The 19,154-nt window shown below is 49.8% G+C and overlaps 2 protein-coding genes across 2 annotated transcripts in view; both read right to left on the reverse strand.

Annotated features, from left to right (window-relative positions):
- The window catches only part of RCN3 (reticulocalbin 3, EF-hand calcium binding domain), a 15,105-nt gene extending 7,233 nt beyond the window's left edge, over nucleotides 1-7,872 (reverse strand). The window contains exons 1-4 of the mRNA XM_006898664.1: nucleotides 7,634-7,872; nucleotides 4,507-4,709; nucleotides 2,642-2,814; nucleotides 714-774 (exon numbers count right to left, since the gene is read on the reverse strand). Of these exons, the coding sequence (XP_006898726.1) occupies nucleotides 714-774; nucleotides 2,642-2,814; nucleotides 4,507-4,709; nucleotides 7,634-7,872 (676 nt within the window). The remainder of the gene's footprint in view (nucleotides 1-713; nucleotides 775-2,641; nucleotides 2,815-4,506; nucleotides 4,710-7,633) is intronic.
- Nucleotides 7,873-9,774: 1,902 nt separating this feature from the next.
- The window catches only part of FCGRT (Fc fragment of IgG, receptor, transporter, alpha), a 12,835-nt gene continuing 3,455 nt past the window's right edge, over nucleotides 9,775-19,154 (reverse strand). Inside the window, exons 4-6 of the mRNA XM_006898727.1 lie at nucleotides 11,765-12,040; nucleotides 10,889-11,008; nucleotides 9,775-9,884 (exon numbers count right to left, since the gene is read on the reverse strand). Coding sequence (XP_006898789.1) covers nucleotides 9,775-9,884; nucleotides 10,889-11,008; nucleotides 11,765-12,040 — 506 coding nt within the window. The remainder of the gene's footprint in view (nucleotides 9,885-10,888; nucleotides 11,009-11,764; nucleotides 12,041-19,154) is intronic.

Below are 19,154 nucleotides of genomic sequence, written 5' to 3' on the forward strand. Positions count from 1 at the left end.
AGAAAGAAAGAAAGAAAGAAAGAAAGAAAGAAAGAAAGAAAGAAAGAAAGAAAGAAAGAAAGAAAGAAAGAAAAGAAACTGGTCCCAAGAAACGAACAGGCCTTTATTGTGCGGTCTGAGAGGGATGGCAAGTGACCCAGCCTTACAGCAGGAGGAGAGGATTGAAATAAATGGCTCACGGGCTGTTTGGGGGGCTCCTTCTTATAGGGGTCTTGGGCAGGACTAGGATGGTATTCCTTGGAATTTGGGATATTAATTAAGTTAGGTTTGGGCTATTTTGATCAGGCTTAGACCCTTATCAGGATTCATTGTCTGGTCTGGGCTTTGATATGACCAGCTGAGATGTTATCAGGTTTCTCCGGAAGTGACCAAGCCTGGGGCAGGCAACTGTCATATTCTTCCTCCAGATACAGACGCACAGTACACACACACACACACACACACACACACGCCACAGGAGGGTTCCCCCCACACCAGGAAATAGCCAGGATCACCAGCAAACACCAGAACCAGGAGAGAGGCCCACAGACCACAGAAGGTAACTCGCCCAAGACCCAGATTGGGGTTTTCTGACTTCAGAACTGTGAGGCGACACATTTCTGTCTTTGAAAGCCACCCACTTTGATTTAGACATGACAGTGCCACTAGGAGACCCAGGGGCTAACCCCTAATGGCAGAAGACGGGGGTCCTGGGAGGCGGGGAGCCCACTCACCAATGTACTCGTCCACTTGGACGTAGCCATCTTTGTTCCTGTCCAGGTCCTCCATCGTTTCCTGTGGAGAAAGAGGCACTTGCACCTGGAGGTCAGTGCCCTGGTTCCCTTGGGCAGCTGTGAGGTTCAGGGGTGATGGCAGGGGCAGGATTTGCAGCCCTCTCCACAGGACAAGACTGTCCCCAGGGGATGTTTGGGAAGGGTATTTCTGGGGTGTCACCGTGAGTAGTTAGTTGCACCACCTGCATTTGGTGGTCAGGGGACTTGTTTTCTCTTTCTGAGCCAAACAGCATCTGTGTCTCCCTATTTTCACATTCAAATGTACCCACTCTCCTAGTGTGTGGCTATCTGTCACCCCACTGTGTCTTCTGACCAAGCTGAGGGCTAGTAGATAAAATAAAGAATGCCCCAGCGGGGGTGGGGTGGGGGGGAGGGGAGGGATTGTATAACAATGAAAGAATTTTTCTTTTACTTTTCAAAGAGAAGAGCGAACTGGTGGGGAGGTTGGGCAGGAAGAAAAGTGCAACAACAAATGAGTGGAAATCCAAAGTCTCTGTAAACTTTCATTACAATTAATTTTAAAAAAAGTAAATTAAAAACTAAAGAATGCCCAGTTTTATGTGAATTTTAGAGGAAAGACAGACGATTCCTCTGGATACATATATCCCACTCATGGTTATCAGTCGCCACGGGCTCAAACCTGTTTCTGGGCCTGGAATCATATGGGAGGAAATGACTCATCTTTCTCCCTTGAAGCTGCTGGTGGATTTGAACCACGTGAGAGATATGATTTTTTGGGTTAGGAATGCAGTTCCTCCTCTGCATAAGTATATCCCATTCAGTGTCAGGACTGGGGTTCCCTGAGGCATTTCTAAAGGAAACTTCACGCTGCACTGGTTAAGTGCTCATCTGGTAAACTAAAGATCAACAGTTCAAATCCATCCGTCTGCCCCATGGGCAAAAGATGCGGGAGCCTGCTTCCTTAGAAATTCTATCGGGCCGTCCTACTCTCTGTCCAACAGGATCAATATGAAATGGAAATCGACCCAACAGCAACAGAGCTTTTTGTTTTGTTTTGTTTTGCAGAGACTTTCGAGGGGTGGCATTTTCCACCGGCAGGCAGGCGGGCCTGGGTCCCAAATGCAAGGACAAGGAGAAAGACAAGACGCCAGATGAGAAATTAGACACGAAGGGTCTGGAAGTTGACAAGAAGAAGTGCTGCCCTCTCTGTGATCTAATTATGGGGGTTTGCGCTTCCCCAGGGAACATTCTGGCAGGCAGGTGACTGAATTCCCCAAGGCAGAGCGTTAGTGTGTGTGAGATCAAAGCATTATTTTTTTTTTAATATGCTAAGTTCTTTATTCGTTTCATTTCTTGCATTTGAAATACTCTTCAACGACGTTCTTGGCCTCAGCTAAATCGTGAATGACTTTAATAAAAAACAGTTCAGTAGTTGCCCTCCTAAATGAGGGCAGAGTATGGTTGCATAGCAACCAAATCTGTTGTCATGGCATTCGGTCTCAATTAGGAAACAAAAAGCTTTGCCCTGCTCAAAGATGGCCGCCACCCATGCAACTGATTCTATGTTGTTTTCCAGAATCTGGTCAAGACTGCAATCTCCCGCATCTGGCTCTTGAAACTTGCAAGAGGAAAGGCCACAGACAGGACTTTGGGAGAGCAACATTATCAGCTGGACTCCAGGGAGAAAGAGATTCAGAGTGGGGCATCTGGTTGCCATCTTTGATTAGGGTGCCACCCGCCGTTGGTTTCCTACCAGGGTCAGAATGCCACAAGCAATAGAGGTGGTTGCTATGCAACGCATACACAGCCCTTGTTTACAACAGCAGTTACAGAACGGTTGTGAACCCACTGGAGGCCTGGGGCGGGATGGGCGGTGGGAAGAGGTGAGCTCTTTGGGTTTCACTTACAGCAATGACTATTTCTCTCATGTGAGGGAACTCCTCCGGGTGCAGGAAGGCTGTCAGCTCCTCCCGAGTGGCCACCGAGTCCCTGTCCTGGTCGGCTGCCCTGAATCGCCGTTCGTCCCGGGCCAGCATCTTCTTGTAGGTCTCCGCATCCTCCACGTCGTGAAATTCTTCACCTGTGAGAGGGGAAAGGGCTCAATGACATGGGCTTCCCTGGAAGTTAACAGAGGGACAGGTTGACAAAGGGCCAAGGAGATGAAACTCACAAGAGGAGAGTTTCATAGAATTATACGTAATTAAGGGAGCCCTGGTGGCCTAGTGGCAAGAAGCTGCACTGCTATCCTAGAGGTGCGAGGTTCGAATCCACGAGATGCTCTGCTGGAGAAGAAGGGGCAATCTCCTCCTGTACCAGTCAGATCTGATTTGACAGCACACACACCAAAAATAATTTTTAAAAATTTTAAAAAGAGAATTATAAATCATTAATAAGTGGCACCTGGCCCGCGCCAGGGTATTTTCAGTGGTTTCATATGCATGTGACAGTCAGACAACGAATAGAGAAAATCAAAGACGATTCTGAATTGTAGCGTTGGCTGGTGAAGAATATTGAATATAAAAAAAAAAAGAATATTGAATATCCATCCCATGGATAGTCAAAAGAACAAACAAATCTGTCTGGGAATAAATAGTGCAGCCAGAATGCTCCTCAGAGGCAAAGATGGTGAAACTTGGTCTCGCATACTTTGGAGGTGTTGTCAGGAGGCCTCACGCTGGGGAAAGTAGGGCATCAGTGAAAAACAGGAAACCGTTTAACAAGAGGGACTGGCGTGTGACTGTGGTGGGCCTCATTAGCACAGCAGAGATTGTAAGCATTGTACAGCACTAGGCAGGGCTTCCTTCTGCTGGACACGGGGTCAGCGCTGACTCGACAGTCTCTAAAAACAACACGGGAAGCTTATTACATGCTGAGCTCTTTGCCTATCCAATTGCACTGACTGAACCCACAACGCAAATCAGGTAAAGCGGTTTCTTTCCTTCATTCAAACTTGATGGAAGAAAAGTGACCTCCCAAGAGAGGCCAACACTGGGTCAAGGTCAATAACAATGGGTTTGAAGTTGGCATTAGCCTGTTGGGCTTCAAGGTCAGCACATCTAATGCAGTCAGATAAACTGACAGGTTGCCTGACTGAGTTGGGGAAGCTCATTTTAGACACAGGCAGCCTGTGAAGAGTGTCAGCTTTCAGAGAGCTCAGAGAGTTCTGGAAACGCCCTCTGGGGTCAGTGTGGCTGGGGTGAAAGGTGCAGAGAAAGGGATTTCTCCTGGGGCACTGGGGAACAGGGGAGGCTTGTGAGCAGGGGAGGGCCAGGTTTAGCTCAAGGTAGAGGAAGGTCAGGGGAGACTTAGGGTCAAGAATCCAAGTAGAGAGCTAGGCCATAGGTCTAAGAGGGAAGGAGTGACGTCTTTGCAGGGGGCCAGGGATGAGGCTGTGAGAGTAAAAAAAAAGCCCCGAGAGAGGGTAAAATGGCCTTGGGGTTCTGAGGACGAGAAGGCACAATCGTAAGTCAGGATGACAGAGCACGGAAGTTAGGTGTCTCTGGTCATAGAGCTTAAGTCTTCAGTCACAGGGTCACAGTCAGGGGTCTCCAAATGAGAGGTCAGAGGTCTCAGGTTGGAAGTTTCTGAGAGAGCGGATGCTGGGTAGACTCTGATTAAAGATCCCAGGTCAGGTTCTAGGGTTCTTAGAATGAAGGGATGTGAAAAGGGGGATGATGGAGAATGAAGGGATGTGAAAAGGGGGATGATGGAGAATGAAGGGATGTGAAAAGGGGGATGATAGAGGAGCAGGATTTGAGGGGTCACTACCTACCAGGCTCGTAGTGGCCGTAGGTGGCATTGCACAGCTCCTTCCAGCCCACGCGCCCGTCGCGATCCGTGTCGTAGGTGTCCCAGGCCGCACTCACCGAGTCTCGGATGTGCCGCTGCTGCGTGTGAGCGATCCACGCGCGGAGCTCGGCCAGAGACACCCAGCCATCCCCGTCCCCATCGCGGTCCATGCGGTCCACGATCTTCCTGCGGCCAGGGAGAGGCTCAGGTCAGTCCCCGGCCACTGCCATCCAACCCAGGACCCGTCCCCTTGTCCTCACTTCCACACTCAGAATCCATATCGGGGTGAAAAGGAGGTCCACGTGCGGTGGATAGGGGAGGAGCACATGACAGGAGCTCCGGGCCACGCCCCCACCTAAGCTCCGCCCCCGCTGCAAGCCACGCCTTATGAGCCTAGGACGATACCAAAGGCAGGCGTGGGGGGGGGGGCGGACCTACTCAACCAGGGTTCCACTCGGCTCCCCGCTCCCTTATCCTGCACATGCTCCACCTTGAATTGAACAGAAGTAGGCACGAAGAGCGGTGCAACTCTTGGCTCTGAACCCCAAGTACACGCCCCCTGGCCACGCCCCTTTCCGGGCCCCACTCCCCTCTGGCTCCACGTGTCTCAGTTTGCTCCTCCCCAGGCCCGCCCCGCCCCCTCCATCTCTCTAAACTCCCGCCTGCACTGTCAAATCCAGCACCCCCAGGCCACATCATGTCCCCTCCTCTTTCGATCAGTGCCCTCATCCCACTCGCTGACCACACCCTGCCACCATCCCAACCCTCTCCAAGCCTGGCCACAAACAGGCCACAGGGAAGCCTCCTTCTGGTCACCAACCCGCAGTTTCCTCCCCACCCCACCCCATCCCACCCCACTCCCAACGTCAGGTCACATCTGAGATGGCCTGGTCCTCTCCACATTCCCTCCAGGTCGCCACCCTCCCTCCCTGGACTCATTCTCTAATTAGAGGTTAAAGCAGAGGTTAAGAGTGTGGGCTCCATGGCAAGAAGCTGCAACTACAGTCTCAGAGGTGCACGGTTCAAATCCACCAGATGCTCTGCTGGAGAAGGAGGAACAATCTCCTCCTGTACCAGTCAGATCTGATTTGACGGTACACACAAAAAATAATGGGGGGGGGGAAGAGTGTGGGCTCTACAGTCAAGCATTTTAGATTCAAATCCTATCACACTTACTTCCTAGAATGTGCCCTTGGACAAATAACTTACTCTCTCTGAACCTTGTATTCCTTTTGGTAAAATGGGGATAGATCATAGATAGTATCAGGCCCCTCAATTGCAGTCTCTGTTCCTCATTGACGCTTCCCGCCTCCCCATGCCCTCAGTCTGTTCCCATATGTACCCTGGAGGATTCAGCTAAAGCCCGCCAGAGCCTGAGTCCCTTCCCTGCTCAGAATTCTCCTGTGGCTCCCAGTTCCCCTTGTTCCCTCTTCTTGCTTCCCAGTTCTCTTCTTTGCTCTCTCTGTTCCAGCCACACTAGCCAGCTATTCCTCAAACAGACAGGTCCACTCCTGCCGCAAGATCTTGGCATTTACAGTTCCCTTTGCCCCTTCCCATGTATCCCAGACCCCAACGCAGCCTTGTCAATGAGGCTTCTGCCGAACACTCAGTTTAAAATGGTTATTCCTTCCCTCCAGCCCCCTCCACCAGAGAGCTTTGGTGGCCTAGTGGTAAGAAGCTGCGCTGCAATCCTGAAGGGATGTGGTTCGGACCCACCCGCTGCTCCGCAGAAGAAAAGACAAACTCCTCCTCTGCAATTTACTGCCTCTGAAAACCTGCCAGAGGATCAGTTATGGGTCGGTTCCAATTGGACGGTACACAACCACAACCACAACAACATCCCCTTCACACATTCTTTGTTCTTTTTCTTGAATGCCCTGGCTTAATGGGTAAGGAGTTGTGCTGCCAACCCAAACGCATTCGGTTCAAATCCACTAGCTGCTTCTTGGGAGAAAGAAGAACTATTTCCTCTCTGGTCATTTACAGCTTCTGAAAATCTACTGTAGGGCTAACTATGAGAGATATATATATATATATCATATATATTTATTTTTATATATTTTATATATATAAATATTTAGATATATATTATATTTTTATGTATACATATATATAGGTATATATATATATATATATTTAGATATATATATATTTATTTATCTTTTTTTTTCTATTTCTTCAGTCACCCCCCTCTACAAGGCAAACCACACAAGGACAGGGATTGTTGGTCCGAGTGGTTTGCTGCCTAAGGAGCCCTGGTTACAATAGTTAACCTCTCTTCTGCTAGAACCAAGAGATCAGTAACTTGAACCCTTCTGCTGTGTGGCAGAAAGATGGAGTAAACGTCTGTAAAGATTACAGTCTCTAAAACACTATGGGCAGATGAACGGCGAATGAGAGATGAATGACCTGAGGTGAAATGGGTCAGAGAGGGGCCTTTGCTTGGCTCCCTGCCCCTAGGGCCACTCTGTCTCCTCATACAGGGCTACAAACGCCACCTCAGTTTCATGGGGAGACCCCTCTCAACTCAGTTCCTTCTGGGACTTGGGGCTCAGCCTTCTTCCCTCCCTCTACCATCCTCTCTGGTGGTGGCCTGCTGGTAAGAAGCTGCACTGTAATCCCAAAGGCATGTGGTTCAAAGCCACCAGCTGCTTTGGGAGAGAAATAGGCAATCTCCTCCTCTGTGATTAACTGCCTGTCCTCCGAATACCCGCTGGAGGGTCAGCAAATGGGTCAGTTCCAAATGGACGGTACACAACAACTGTCCACGTTGCATGCCAGATCATGTCCAATGTCAAAGAGAACTGGTGACCCATTTGCAAAAGCAGAAAACTGAGGCTCAGAGAGGGGAGGTGTCTGGGGCAAAGGAACAAAGAGAAGACGGGAGCCGAATCGATTTTTCTACTTTCAAAAGTCTTATCTGGAGAGGTCCATTCTTACTGAATTTGTATTGGCTGAAGAGGGGAGGTAGGATTTCATCACTGGATTCTCACCCAAAACCAAGACCCACTCTGTTTCTTTATCCTGGTCCTTGACGCTGTCTCTGCTCCAATTGCTCTTCCTCCTCTACTCCCGCCCACCACCCCTTGCCTCCTGCACCCCACTCCTACCCCAAGCGAGCCTGGCTCTCCTCTGGCGTGAGCTGGTCGAATTCCTTGGCCACTTCTCGTCCCAAGAAAGCCTCATGGTCGTATTGAAAGTTCCCGTGGGCGTCGTCATGAGAGGCCTCGCTCAGGGGGACGGCCTGATGGACCCTCCCCTGGCCATGAGGGCCTGCGTCGGGAGATGGCTTTCCCCGGGTCCCCTGTCCTAGCAGCAACAGTAGCAGCAAAAGCGATCGTCGCCACATCGTCAGTCCCTGCGGAAGAGCAGAGGCCAGTGGTCAGGGGTCAGAGGAAAGGGGCCAGGAAGATCTGGGGGAGCGGGAGCAACATAGGACAGGCCGAAAAGTTTTGGCCTCAGGAATAGGCAAAAAGAGGCGGGGTTTCAGGTGTAAAACCAGCTGAGGGAGTCCACAAGTGTCCACATCCACAAGTGATGGGGACACCAGGGTAAGACGTGGCGCCTGTCCTACCCAAAGTGAGGGCGGGGTTGTGGATAGTGAGAGATTCAGCTGACTCCCAGGGGTCGCTTATTTTGACTGCATGCTGATCTTCGACCCCAGCACCCCCACGCCGCCCTCCCTAGGCACCCCTTGCACCCCTTTACCCAGTTATGCAGCCTGGCTCGCTCTCCACGTTCCGCTCCACGTTCTCCAAAAGATGCCCAGTTTGGCGGGGCTCCAACCTGGCCCCGCCTCTGAGTGCGCAGAAGCCCCGCCCCCTGACCAATGATCGAGCGCGGGGCCCCCGATAGGCGGGGCCAGCGCGCACCAAGCGGGCCCGCGGGCGACCCCCGCCACGTCCACAAAGGAAAGCGGGACCCACGAGGCTAGGCCACGCCCCTTCCTCAGGCGGGCGGGGTAGGCGACGCAAGAGCCGCGCTGCTGAGTGAACTACAACTCCCGGCAGGCCTCAGGGCATTCAGTCCGACTACTTCTAAGCTGTCATGGCCGCGAGGCTTCTTGGGAAATGTATTTTTAACTGTTTTCTTTGCTCCCAAAGGCCTAAAGCTGAATGCAGAGGGAGGGATTCAGGACAGAGTCCCTTACGAACCCTTCAAAATGCCTGACAAAGTGTAGGCACGCAATTTGTGCAAGCTATGAATGAAAGAATATGAGGTCTAGTGGACTAGTAGTAAGGAGTTGCGCTGCCAACTCAAAAGCACGTGGTTCGAAGCCACCGACTGCTCCACGAGATAAATAGGGTTAATTTCTTCCCATGCCTCTGAAAACCCGCTGGAGGGTCAGCTATGCATCATGTCAGACTCGACAGTACATAAGATCATAACCTCGGGGGGAGGGGGTGGGTGGGGAGAAGGGTGCAACAATGAATGAATGGAATTCCAAAATCTCTGTAGATGTTCATTGAAATGAAAAATAAATAAAAAGAACTCTTGCAAAAAAAAAAAGAAAAAAGAAAAAAGATCACAACCTCATGAATTTAAAAAAAAGCGTGACGTGATAGATAAAATAAAAAATTCTGGTGCCCAAGTGCATAGAGAGTTTCACTTTAAGTTCAGATGCAGCAGTGGCTTCTTGGGAGAAAGATGGGTGATTTCTTCCTGTTACAGCCTCAGAAACCCACTACAGGGTCAGCTATGGGTCGGTTCCGACTTACTAACCACGAGTGAGGTGGCTTAGAAAGTGAGTTATGTGAAGTAGTGAGTTATGTGAATGGTTGTGGGTTTGAATCCGCCAGTGGCTGAGAAAAAGAAATATGGGTCAGTCTGCACCGGTTAAAATTCACGGCCTCAGAAACTGACGAAGGGTGGCCAGGAAGGGAATCCACTCCACACGTTTGGTTTTGGGACTGGCAAATAAACTCCTTAGATTACACAGGACATGTTAGCTGTAAGGTGACATTTGAAGTTAAAGCTTTCACCATCATGCCCAAACCCTCCTGAAAACGTGAAATGATGAGAACACAGTCCATCTGGGCCCAAAATTGTATTATATATGGAGGTGGAAAAGAGTTATATATCTGTTTTTCAGGAGGGGAAACTGAGGCAGGCCACAGGAAGAGGAGTCCAGGGGAGGATAATGGGCCCTGATTCCTTATGGAGGCTCAGAGATGCCACAGTTCTGTCCAGAAGTCTCACAGCATGAACAGGCCCCGACGCTTATTAGCTGGTCACAACCAGATCAGGCAGGTCAGGCTGTGCCTGTGAGTGAGTTTGAATCCTGACTGTCAGCCTGCTGGGACAGGCCAGGGGTGGGGAGGAGCGCCCCGACGTCGTCTCCACGGAAGGAGATCCAAGGCACTGAACAGAGAGGAGAAAGGAACAGGCCATTAGACCCTGGGCGACCCTTTCCTGTCCACACCTCCTCCATGTCTGCTCCATCCATTTCTGAGAGTCCCAGTCATCTTCTGGGTGTCTACACCCTTTTCTCTAGGCGTCTCTGTTGCTCTCTCTCTGGGTCTTTGGCCTCTGTCTCTCCCTGGGCCTCTGTCCCCCTCTCTAGGTCTCTGTGCTCTCTCAGAGCTTCTGTCCCCTGTGAGTTTCTGTTTCCCCTCTCCTCCCAGTTCCTGACACCTTTCTCTCTCTAGGTCCGTCTCCCTTTCTCAGGATCTCTATTCTCCCCCCCCTCAGAGTTTATGTTCCTCCTTTCTCTCTGGGTCTCTGTGCCTCCTTCACTTCTCAGTCCCTGTCCCCTTTCTCTCTGGGTCTCTGTCCTCCTTCTCTGGGTCTGTCCCACTCACTCTGGGTCTCTGTTCCCTCCCTCTCTTTGGATTTGTTCCCTCTCTCTGGGTCCCTGTAGCTCCTTCTCTTCCTCTTTCTGAGTCCATCTCACTCTCTCTGGGTCTCTGTCCCGCCTCTGGGTCTGTCCCACTCTCTCTAGGTCTCTGTCTCCCCTCTCTGGGTCTTTCCTACTCTCTCTGGGTCTCTGTACCTCCTTCCCCTCTCAGTCCCTGACCCCTTTCTCTCTGGGTCTCTGTCTCCCCTCTTTGGGTCTGTCTCACTCTCTCTGGGTATCTATTCTCTCCCTCTCTCTGGGTCCCTGTAGCCCCTTCCCCTCCTCTTTCTGGGTCTTTCCCACTCTTTCTGGGTCTCTGTTGCCCCCTCTGGATCTGTCCCACTCTCTCTAGGTCTCTGTCCCCTCTCTGCATCTGTTCCCCTCTCTGGGTCTGTCTCACTCTCTCTCAGTCTCCATCTCCCTCTCTGGGTTTGTCCCCCCTCTCTGAGTCTTTGTCCCCCTTCTCTGGGTCTGACCCCCTCTTTCTGCATCTCTGTGCCCCCCTCAGGCTCCTCCTCCTGCCTCATACCTGGCAGCCCCTTTCGCATTCTCCTCCACAGCAGAGCACCTCCTGTCGCCGCCACCACTATGAGCAGCAAGAGACTGACAACAATGGCAACCACGGGCACCGAGGACCGGGCTGACAATTCTGCAGATGACAGATGGCATGAGACAGGAGGCGGTGGGTGGACCCTCCACCCCACCAGGCAGGACAGAGAGCCGGGGATCTTGTACCTCCCAGCCTCGGAAACGTCTGTCTCGAGTGTCTGGGGATGGGGATGTCGTGGGCTTGGACAGAGTGTCCCCAGCTGCATGGAAGAACGAGCCATAGCAAGGAATGACAGCCAGGCTGGCCAAGGGCCCTGTAGGGTTCCAGGAGGAGAACGGGCAGGCACAGAGCAGCAGGAGGTCAGGTGCAGGGGAGACCAGCGGAGCAAGGCGGCGGATGGCCAGTCTTGGCAAGAACTCGCAGAAGCGGACAGTGTTGGCCAGACTCTGTGAGGACCAGCAGCAGAATGGAAGGTGGCTGGCTTCAAGGGGGACCAGCAGCAGTGCGTCGAAAGGTGGCCAGGCTCAGAGAGGAACTGACCACAGTGGTCAACAGGTGGTCAAATTCAAAGGGATCCTGCAACAGCAGCATGATGGGAGGCAGCCAGACGTCGGGAGGACAAGCGGCACCGGACAGAAGGTTGCCGGGCTTTGGGGAGCCGAACTGGCAGTAGTTAGACACAAGGCAAGATGCCCTGGTGGCCTTAAGTGGTTAAAGATCCTGACGTTAATCAGAAGGTCAGCAGTTCAAGCCCAGCAGCATGAGAAAGCCTGTGAGGCTGCCCTAAAGGGATGCCAATATTTGGGATCAACTCGACAGGGCAGGCTGCCACAGCCGGGGGTCAGGGGACATCACCCAGTTCCACGGTGAGGGGCTGCGGCAGCCCCACGTGCTGGACCACGCAGCGGTAGTGGTGCTCGTCCCCGCTCTGGACCTGCAGCGACGACCAGGCGTGGAAGGAGCCGTCGCCGTTGGGGCCCACGCTGCCCTCGCCGGAGCCGGCCGCCAGCCCGTTGCGGAGGAATCGAAGCTGCAGCTCCGGGGGGTAGAAGGAGAAGGCGCTGCAGGTGAGCTCGGAGTAGCCCGCGCCGAGGCTGCTGGGCCGGGCCTTCAGGCGCATGGAGGGCGGCTCTGCGGACAGACAGACAGACAGACAAGCTGAGTGCAAGGCCCAGGAACTTGGGGTTTCCAGTCGCTCTGAAGGAGAAGGGTGAGCAGTCTCCTTCCACCACGTGTCAGAATCGGCTCGACGGCACTGAACTCGGTTTTGATTTTACTCTTTATTGGCCAGGCCTTTCTTCCGCAGTGCCACGAGGTCAAGCAACCAACTTTCAAGTCAGTAGCGAAGCACAGACCTCTTGCACCCTCCAGCCAGCTCAAATAAGCTACAAATAACTTAAAAGTAAAGGAAATAAGTAAATAACAGGGAACTCTGGTGGCCTGGTGGCAAGAAGCTATGCTGCAATCCCAGAGGTGGTGGTTGTTGTTGTTGTTGTTAAGTGTCGTCAAGTCGCAGGCGACTCATAGCGACCCTATGAAGGAGAGTCCTCAACGCTTGGGTGTCTTTCATCCTCTCTCCAGGTTCATAGGGTTTCCGAAGGCAAGCTATTATTGAAGCGGATGCCACTCCTCCTTCCAAGCTTGTTTTAATCGGGGAGCTCCACCCTGATCTCTGTCCTCACTGGGTAACCGACCATTAACGCATTTGACAAATCAGTATCTCAGCGTTCGTCCTCACAGCAACCACAAGTTACCGCTGTATGGCAACTTGTACATCAGGGCTATACGACCTAGAGGTACGTGGTTCAAATCCACCAGATGCTCCGCTGGAGAAGGAGGGGCAATCTCCTTCTGTGCCAGTCGGATCCGATAAGAAAGAAAGAAGAGAGAGAGAGAGAGAGAGAAAGAGAGAGAGAGAGAGAGAGAGAGAGAGAAGGAAGGAAGGAAGGAAGGAAGGAAGGAAGGAAGGAAGGAAGAAAGAAAGAAAGAAAGACAGACAAAACATGAATACAAATAAAGCTGGTGGACTTATATCACTAAACACTCAGACTTATTCCAAAGTTATGTCAATCAGGAGCATATGAAATATTGGCCCAAGAAGAAGCCAACAGGTCAATGGAATAGTTTAAACACAGACCCACACACACCCACTCTATGATGAAGGTGTCACTGCAATACAATGTATCTGCTTGAAAGGAGAAGTTGTAGGTTTTTGCAGCAAAAAATATTGAGAGTGGATTAAACCGCAACATCAAGAAAAGAAAAACCTTGCACTGCAATCCCAGAGGTGTGTGGTTCAAATCCACCAGATGCTCAGCTGGAGAAAGAGGGACAATCTCCTCCTGTACCAGTCAGATCTGATTTGACAGTACACACAGACACAAAATAATAAAAATAAATTAATTTTTTTCAAAAAGAAAAGCATCTAGTTGAGCCCATCAACAGCATCACTGCAGACGAAGAAAAAAGACTGCACTTGTCAAGGATTTCATCTCACTTGAACTCACAATGAACCCTCATAGAAGCAGAAGCCAACAAACCAAATGACTACATGCATAAAACACAGTGTATATGAATGATAAAGATGTGTCAATAAGAAAAATGGAGAAACCAAATGACACATGAAATGGGCACATCTGCCCCAAAGGACAGCTCTGAAGTACTAAAAAGCAAAGATAGCCCTTTGAGGACAAAGGGGCATCCGACCCAAGCCAAGGTCTGTCAAATCGCTTCCTCTGCATGTGAAAGTTTGACAACGAATAAGGGAGCTTGAAAAGGTGAGGCCTTTGAACTGTGGTGTTGAAGAGTATCGAGCATACCACGGACTGACTAAAGAACGAGCAATTCTATCTTGGAAGACACGCATTCTGGATCCCAGTCCGACTCAGTCAAAAACATTCAAGGAGTCAAGAGTGCTAGGGGTCAAGGGCTAGGGGTCAGGGGGTGACACACGTATGGTGCCAAATTTAATCATTTTAAAAAGGTGCTACCAGGCGAGCTCTGGTGGCCTAGTGGCAAGAAGCTGCACTGCAATCCCAGAGGTGCGCAGTTCAAATCCACCAGATGCTCTGCTGGAGAAGGAGGAACAATCTCCTGTACCAGTCAGATTCGATTTGACGGTACACACACACAAATAATAATACTACTAAAAAAAGGTGCTGCCAGAGTGCTGCTTAGAGAAGAGGATGATGGGACTTCATCTCCCACATTTGGGTTCTGTACTAGGATAGGCACCAGTTCTTTCTATCATCCCTACTCATTGTCCAGCTCTCTGATGCATGAAAAGTAATTACAAAGACTATGGCCTGGATCAGGTTCACCTTAGTCTCCAGACTGACATCGTTGCTCTTCAATGCTCTGGAGATGCCTCTGACAGCAGACTTTCCTAATGCAATTCCTCTTTTGATTTCCTGGTTGCTGGTACCAGGAGTGTGGATTGAGGAGCCAAGCAAACTAAAGCTGTTAACAGTCTCAATCTCTTCCCCGTCTATCATGATGCTGCCAATCAGCCCGGTGGTGAGAATCTTTGTTTTCTTGATGCTGAGCCTCAATCCATATTGAAGGCTGCATTCCTTGACTACAATTTAAAACAAAACCAACCCCAAAATTATGTCCCCATCTGTGGTCAAGGTGCGGAACTTTTTACAACCAGCAGAGAAAGGAAGACGCTGAACAAACAGGTGGTTGAGTGGAGAGATAACCCAGCTTTTAGGAGCATAACCACTGTGCCACCAGGGTGTCTTTCCCGTAGAGAGAGCCCTGGTGCAGTGATTAAACAGTCAGCTGTTCCAACTTACAGGCTGCTCTTCGGGAGAAAAATGACTCAGCCAGCTTCCGTAAAAATCCAGCCTCCCACTTCCCTTCTCCTCTGTCCTGTACACTTGCTGTAAGTGAGAATCAACTCAGTTTAAGGGAATAGGTCGCCAGGTCCTTCTTCCTCACAGCTACCGTGTGTCTTAAAAATGCCAACCTTTCCGCGAACAGCTGAGCGCTTAGCCACTGTGCTACAGGAGTTCCAGGGGAAGGTCTGGTGGTTACCAGTTTTTTAAAAATACTTTTACCCAATATAGTTACACGCTCAGGTATTTATAGATTAAATAACTTCAGTGCCTGGAATTTACCGAAGCCGAGTTTGAAGTGGAATGGGGAAGTGTGCGAGAACGTAGAGGAAATACGTGAAATCACGGGTTGATCATGGTTAAGAGTTAGTGATGACCACTTACTCACTCTTCAAAACCTGAACTCAACTCGCCACGTGCTGCAACTTTCAGCCAGATAATAGCCAAGCATAGAAGGTGAATAAATTACACCAGAGGGACACTCACTCCTTAGCACAATCAACCCCAGAGGATCAAAAGGGCAGTTGCCCAGGATGAAAACTCAGGAAGCAGGAAGAGATAGGCTAGAAGGATGAATGGAAAGGCGAGTCACAAGGCTGGAGCAGGAAGAGTGCTGTTACAATGTGGAGACTATCAATCAGGAGCACCAGGTATTGGCACAAGAAAGGGCCATAACTTTGAGCAGTTGAACGGGAAACATTCTCTGCAAACTTTCACTAAAGCACCATAAGAAGTTGTGTTGGGGGTGTTTTTTAAAGATCAAGAGATAGGCACACCCATGTTTATTGTGGCTTTGTTCGAAATAGCAAAGAGCTGGAAACAACCCAAGTGCCCATCAACAAATGAATAGATAGAGAAGCTGTGGTATATTCACACCATGGAATACTATGCAACATTGAAAAACAAGGAACTTACGGAATATTATTCAAAATGGATGACCCTGGAGGACATTACGCTGAAATATCTCCGTCACAAAAGGACAAATACTGCATAGTGCCACTGTTGTAAAACAGGACTGACATCAGGGTTGAGGGGAGACAGAAAAGGAGGAGAGGAATGATGTATATTGCATTGAAAGAGATGAGGGAGAGAACTGTTTAAAAGGGATATATGAATGGGTATTCTTGTCATGACAGAATTCCAGAATGAAGGCTGCTCAGTGGAGTGGACTTAACAATAAAAGAGTTTCACTTTTCAAAGAGAAGAGTGAATTGGGGGGGTGGGGGAGGGAGTGGGCAGGGAGAAAAGTGCAACCAATGAATGACTGGAAACCCTAAGTCTATGTAAACTTTCATTAAAATTAATAAAAATGTAAAATTTTTTTAAAAGATCAAGAGATAAGAAAGGAGATTAAGGTGAGCAGAAATAAAAAAAAAATAAACAGATAAGGTGGGTGATGTCGAAGGGCAATAGAGGATAGGGAATCGTTTGGACATTGTAATTCATTAATCAGGGGAGCTTACTATTATAAAACAAAAGATACAGGAATGATTAAGTGAGAAACCAGTACGATTTGTAAACTTTCATGTAAATAAATGTAACCAAATGAATGACGTTAAAAAGGTTAGCAGCGGGGATTCATAGAAGTGGGAGTAGACCCCGTTCTATCTGCTTCAATGTGGGTTGAAATTTTCCAGTAACTACACAAAAAGGGTCCCGTGTTCTTTGCGGCGCGTGAAATTACTCTTTTCGCAAATGTCCCTTAGAAAGCTGCCTTTCCTGGCAGCCTGGGAGCTGCGGGAGGATACGCATGGCATCCCTACCCAGGCACTGGAACCACCCTTCCTCACCCCTAATTCACCCACAACTGACCTTCAACACGATCAGCCCAGGGTTATTCATATCACATCCAAATCTCCATCCTTCCTCCCTCCACCTCACAGTAAACTTCGTGGGGAAATTCCAAGGCAAAAAAAAAAAGGCAGGGCGATCTGGTGGCCTAGTGCCAAGAAGCTGCACTACAATCCCAGAGGTACATGGTTCAAATCCACCAGATGCTCTGCTGGAGAAGGAGAGGTGATCTCCTCCTGTACCAGTCAGATCTGATTTGATGGTACACACACACAAAATAATAAAATAAAATTTTTTAAAAAAGCAAGTCCTCTCCCTAACCATCAATTCAATCCCAGTTCCTGTCAACCCTCCCTCAAGTTTCTGAGGCTGTAAATCTATGCGTGGAGACGTGTTCACCCTTCTCCCTTGGGGCCACTGGTGGTTTCAAACCACTGCCTTTGTGGTTAACAGCTTTCTCTGTAAAGCACTGTATTATCAGTTATTATTAGTATCATTAGTATTATTGGTATCATTATTAGTAAATTTCAGACGTAAACTATTTCATTTGTAAATACTTCAGTACATGAATCAACCAGACCAACGTGTTTCCGTTGAGGTAGGTTCTCTCTGATGGGGACCCCATTTATGAGTAGGCAAGATTCTGTAGGGGTTTTGGTGGCTGATATAATGCTATGATAGCGTCTTAATGATTTATAGAGTGGATGATCAGTTGTTGAAATATTTTAGAGGAACAATTTCTAGGACAATTGGTATAAAGCTACGGTTAGACCCACACATTTCTGACGTGTCTTTAAGTGGGCGTGAACCGCCAACCTTTTGGTTACCATCAGCCGGGGACTCCTCTAGTCGGTAATTCATTGACATAGAGTCAGAACTAATTCCCAGCTGACTTTCCATTGGGTTTTCCAAGGTTACAAATCAAACAGGAGGAGACTGCATATCTTCCTCCCTGGAGCCACTGGTGGATTTGAACTGCCGGAGGCATGGCCTTAGGATTAACAGCTCCCATCAAATCAGATCTGACTGGTACAGGAGGAGATCACCCCTCCTTCTCCAGCAGAGCATCTGGTGGATTCGAACCATGTACCTCTGGGATTGCAGTGCAGCTTCTTGGCACTAGGCCTACCTCGAAATTGTCACAACAAAAAAACAAAAACAAAAACACCCAAAAAACCCCTATCATGAAGCCTACAAATAACCCAGTGCCCTGGCTGACTGGCATCCACAGCGACCCCAAGTGTTACAGAGTGGAATTGCTCCCCTACAGTTCGTCTGTGACTGTCTTCCTTTCATAAGAGGAGCCCTGATTGTGCAGTGGGCAAGCTCATGTGTGTTAACAGAAGATCTAACAATTTGAACCCACTAGCCGCTCCACCTCTGGTGGCCTAGTGGCATGAACCTGCACTGCAATCCCGAAGGCACGCGGTTCGAGGAGAAGGAGGGCAATCTCCTCCCAGGCAGTGGCCTCGGAAAACCCACCAGACAGTGGGCTATGAGTCAGTTCCACCTCTGTGGTACACAATAACAACAACAGCAATAACAACATAGAAGAAAACGGCAGCAGTCAGCTTCTGTAAACCTTAGAGACTTGGTGACCGTGAGGCAGGTTGACTCTGTCCCACAGGTTGCCTAGTAGCAAGAAGCTGCACTGCAGTCCCAGAGGCGAATGGTTCAAATCCATCAGATGCTCTGCTGGAGAAGGAGGGGCTATCTCCTTCTGTACCAGTCAGATCTGATTTGACGGTACACTCAAAAAACGCAATAAAAAATTTAAAAAAAAGAAAGGGATTGCCCGACTTTTCTTCCACAGTGCTTCTGGGTGGATTCAAACAGACAACCTTGTCTTAAGTCATTAGGGTTGTTCTTTGCACTCCTCAGGTACCTGAAAGCTACAAATGTTTCCTTTTCATTCCTTAATGTCATCACATCCTCTGTTCACGTTCAGCCAGCCCAGGGCCCCTGGGAAAGGAATGAGCTGAGGAGGGGGAACATTTCTCAGAGGAGGTAACAGTCAGTTCACACCTTGAAAACTAAGCAAGGTTGGAGCGCGGGGTGGAGGGAGGCTAGAAGGATGTTCCAGGCTAGGGGGACATGTGTGGACACTCCAAGGGAAGATTCTGCTTGGATGGAGGATGCCCAATGTGGTCATGGGGCTGAAGCCTTACTCTGATGGCAGGTGGAGACAAGCGACACCAAAAGGGCTCTAAATGTCATTAAAGGCAGAAGCAGGGACTTTGTGCCCGGTGCATGGGACAGACATGTGAGGGCTGTGCCAGGAGAGGCTGGGATCCTGGGGAAAGCTGTTCTAGTGGAGGCTGGAGGCTCTGGGAGGACACTGTATGGGTGGGCTGGGGGATCTGGGAGGACTGTGAAGGGGTAGGCTCGGGGCTGTGAGACGGCTGTGCTGGTGAAGGCTAGGGGCTCTGGAAGGGCTGTGTAGGGAAGGGTCAGTGGGTCTGGGAGGACTGTGGTGGGGGCTCTGGGATGACTGTGTGGAGGGGCTGAAGCCTTTGTGAGAGTGGTGAACAGGGAAGCTGGAGGTTCTGGGAAGGCTGTGCAAGGAGGAGTTTGGGGGCTCTTAGAGGGTTGTGAAGGAAGGGGCTGGGAACTCT

Source organism: Elephantulus edwardii, unplaced genomic scaffold, assembly GCF_000299155.1.
Source record: "Elephantulus edwardii isolate Elephantulus edwardi_28Jun2011 unplaced genomic scaffold, EleEdw1.0 scaffold00236, whole genome shotgun sequence".
In the NCBI taxonomy this organism is placed as follows: domain Eukaryota; kingdom Metazoa; phylum Chordata; class Mammalia; order Macroscelidea; family Macroscelididae; genus Elephantulus; species Elephantulus edwardii.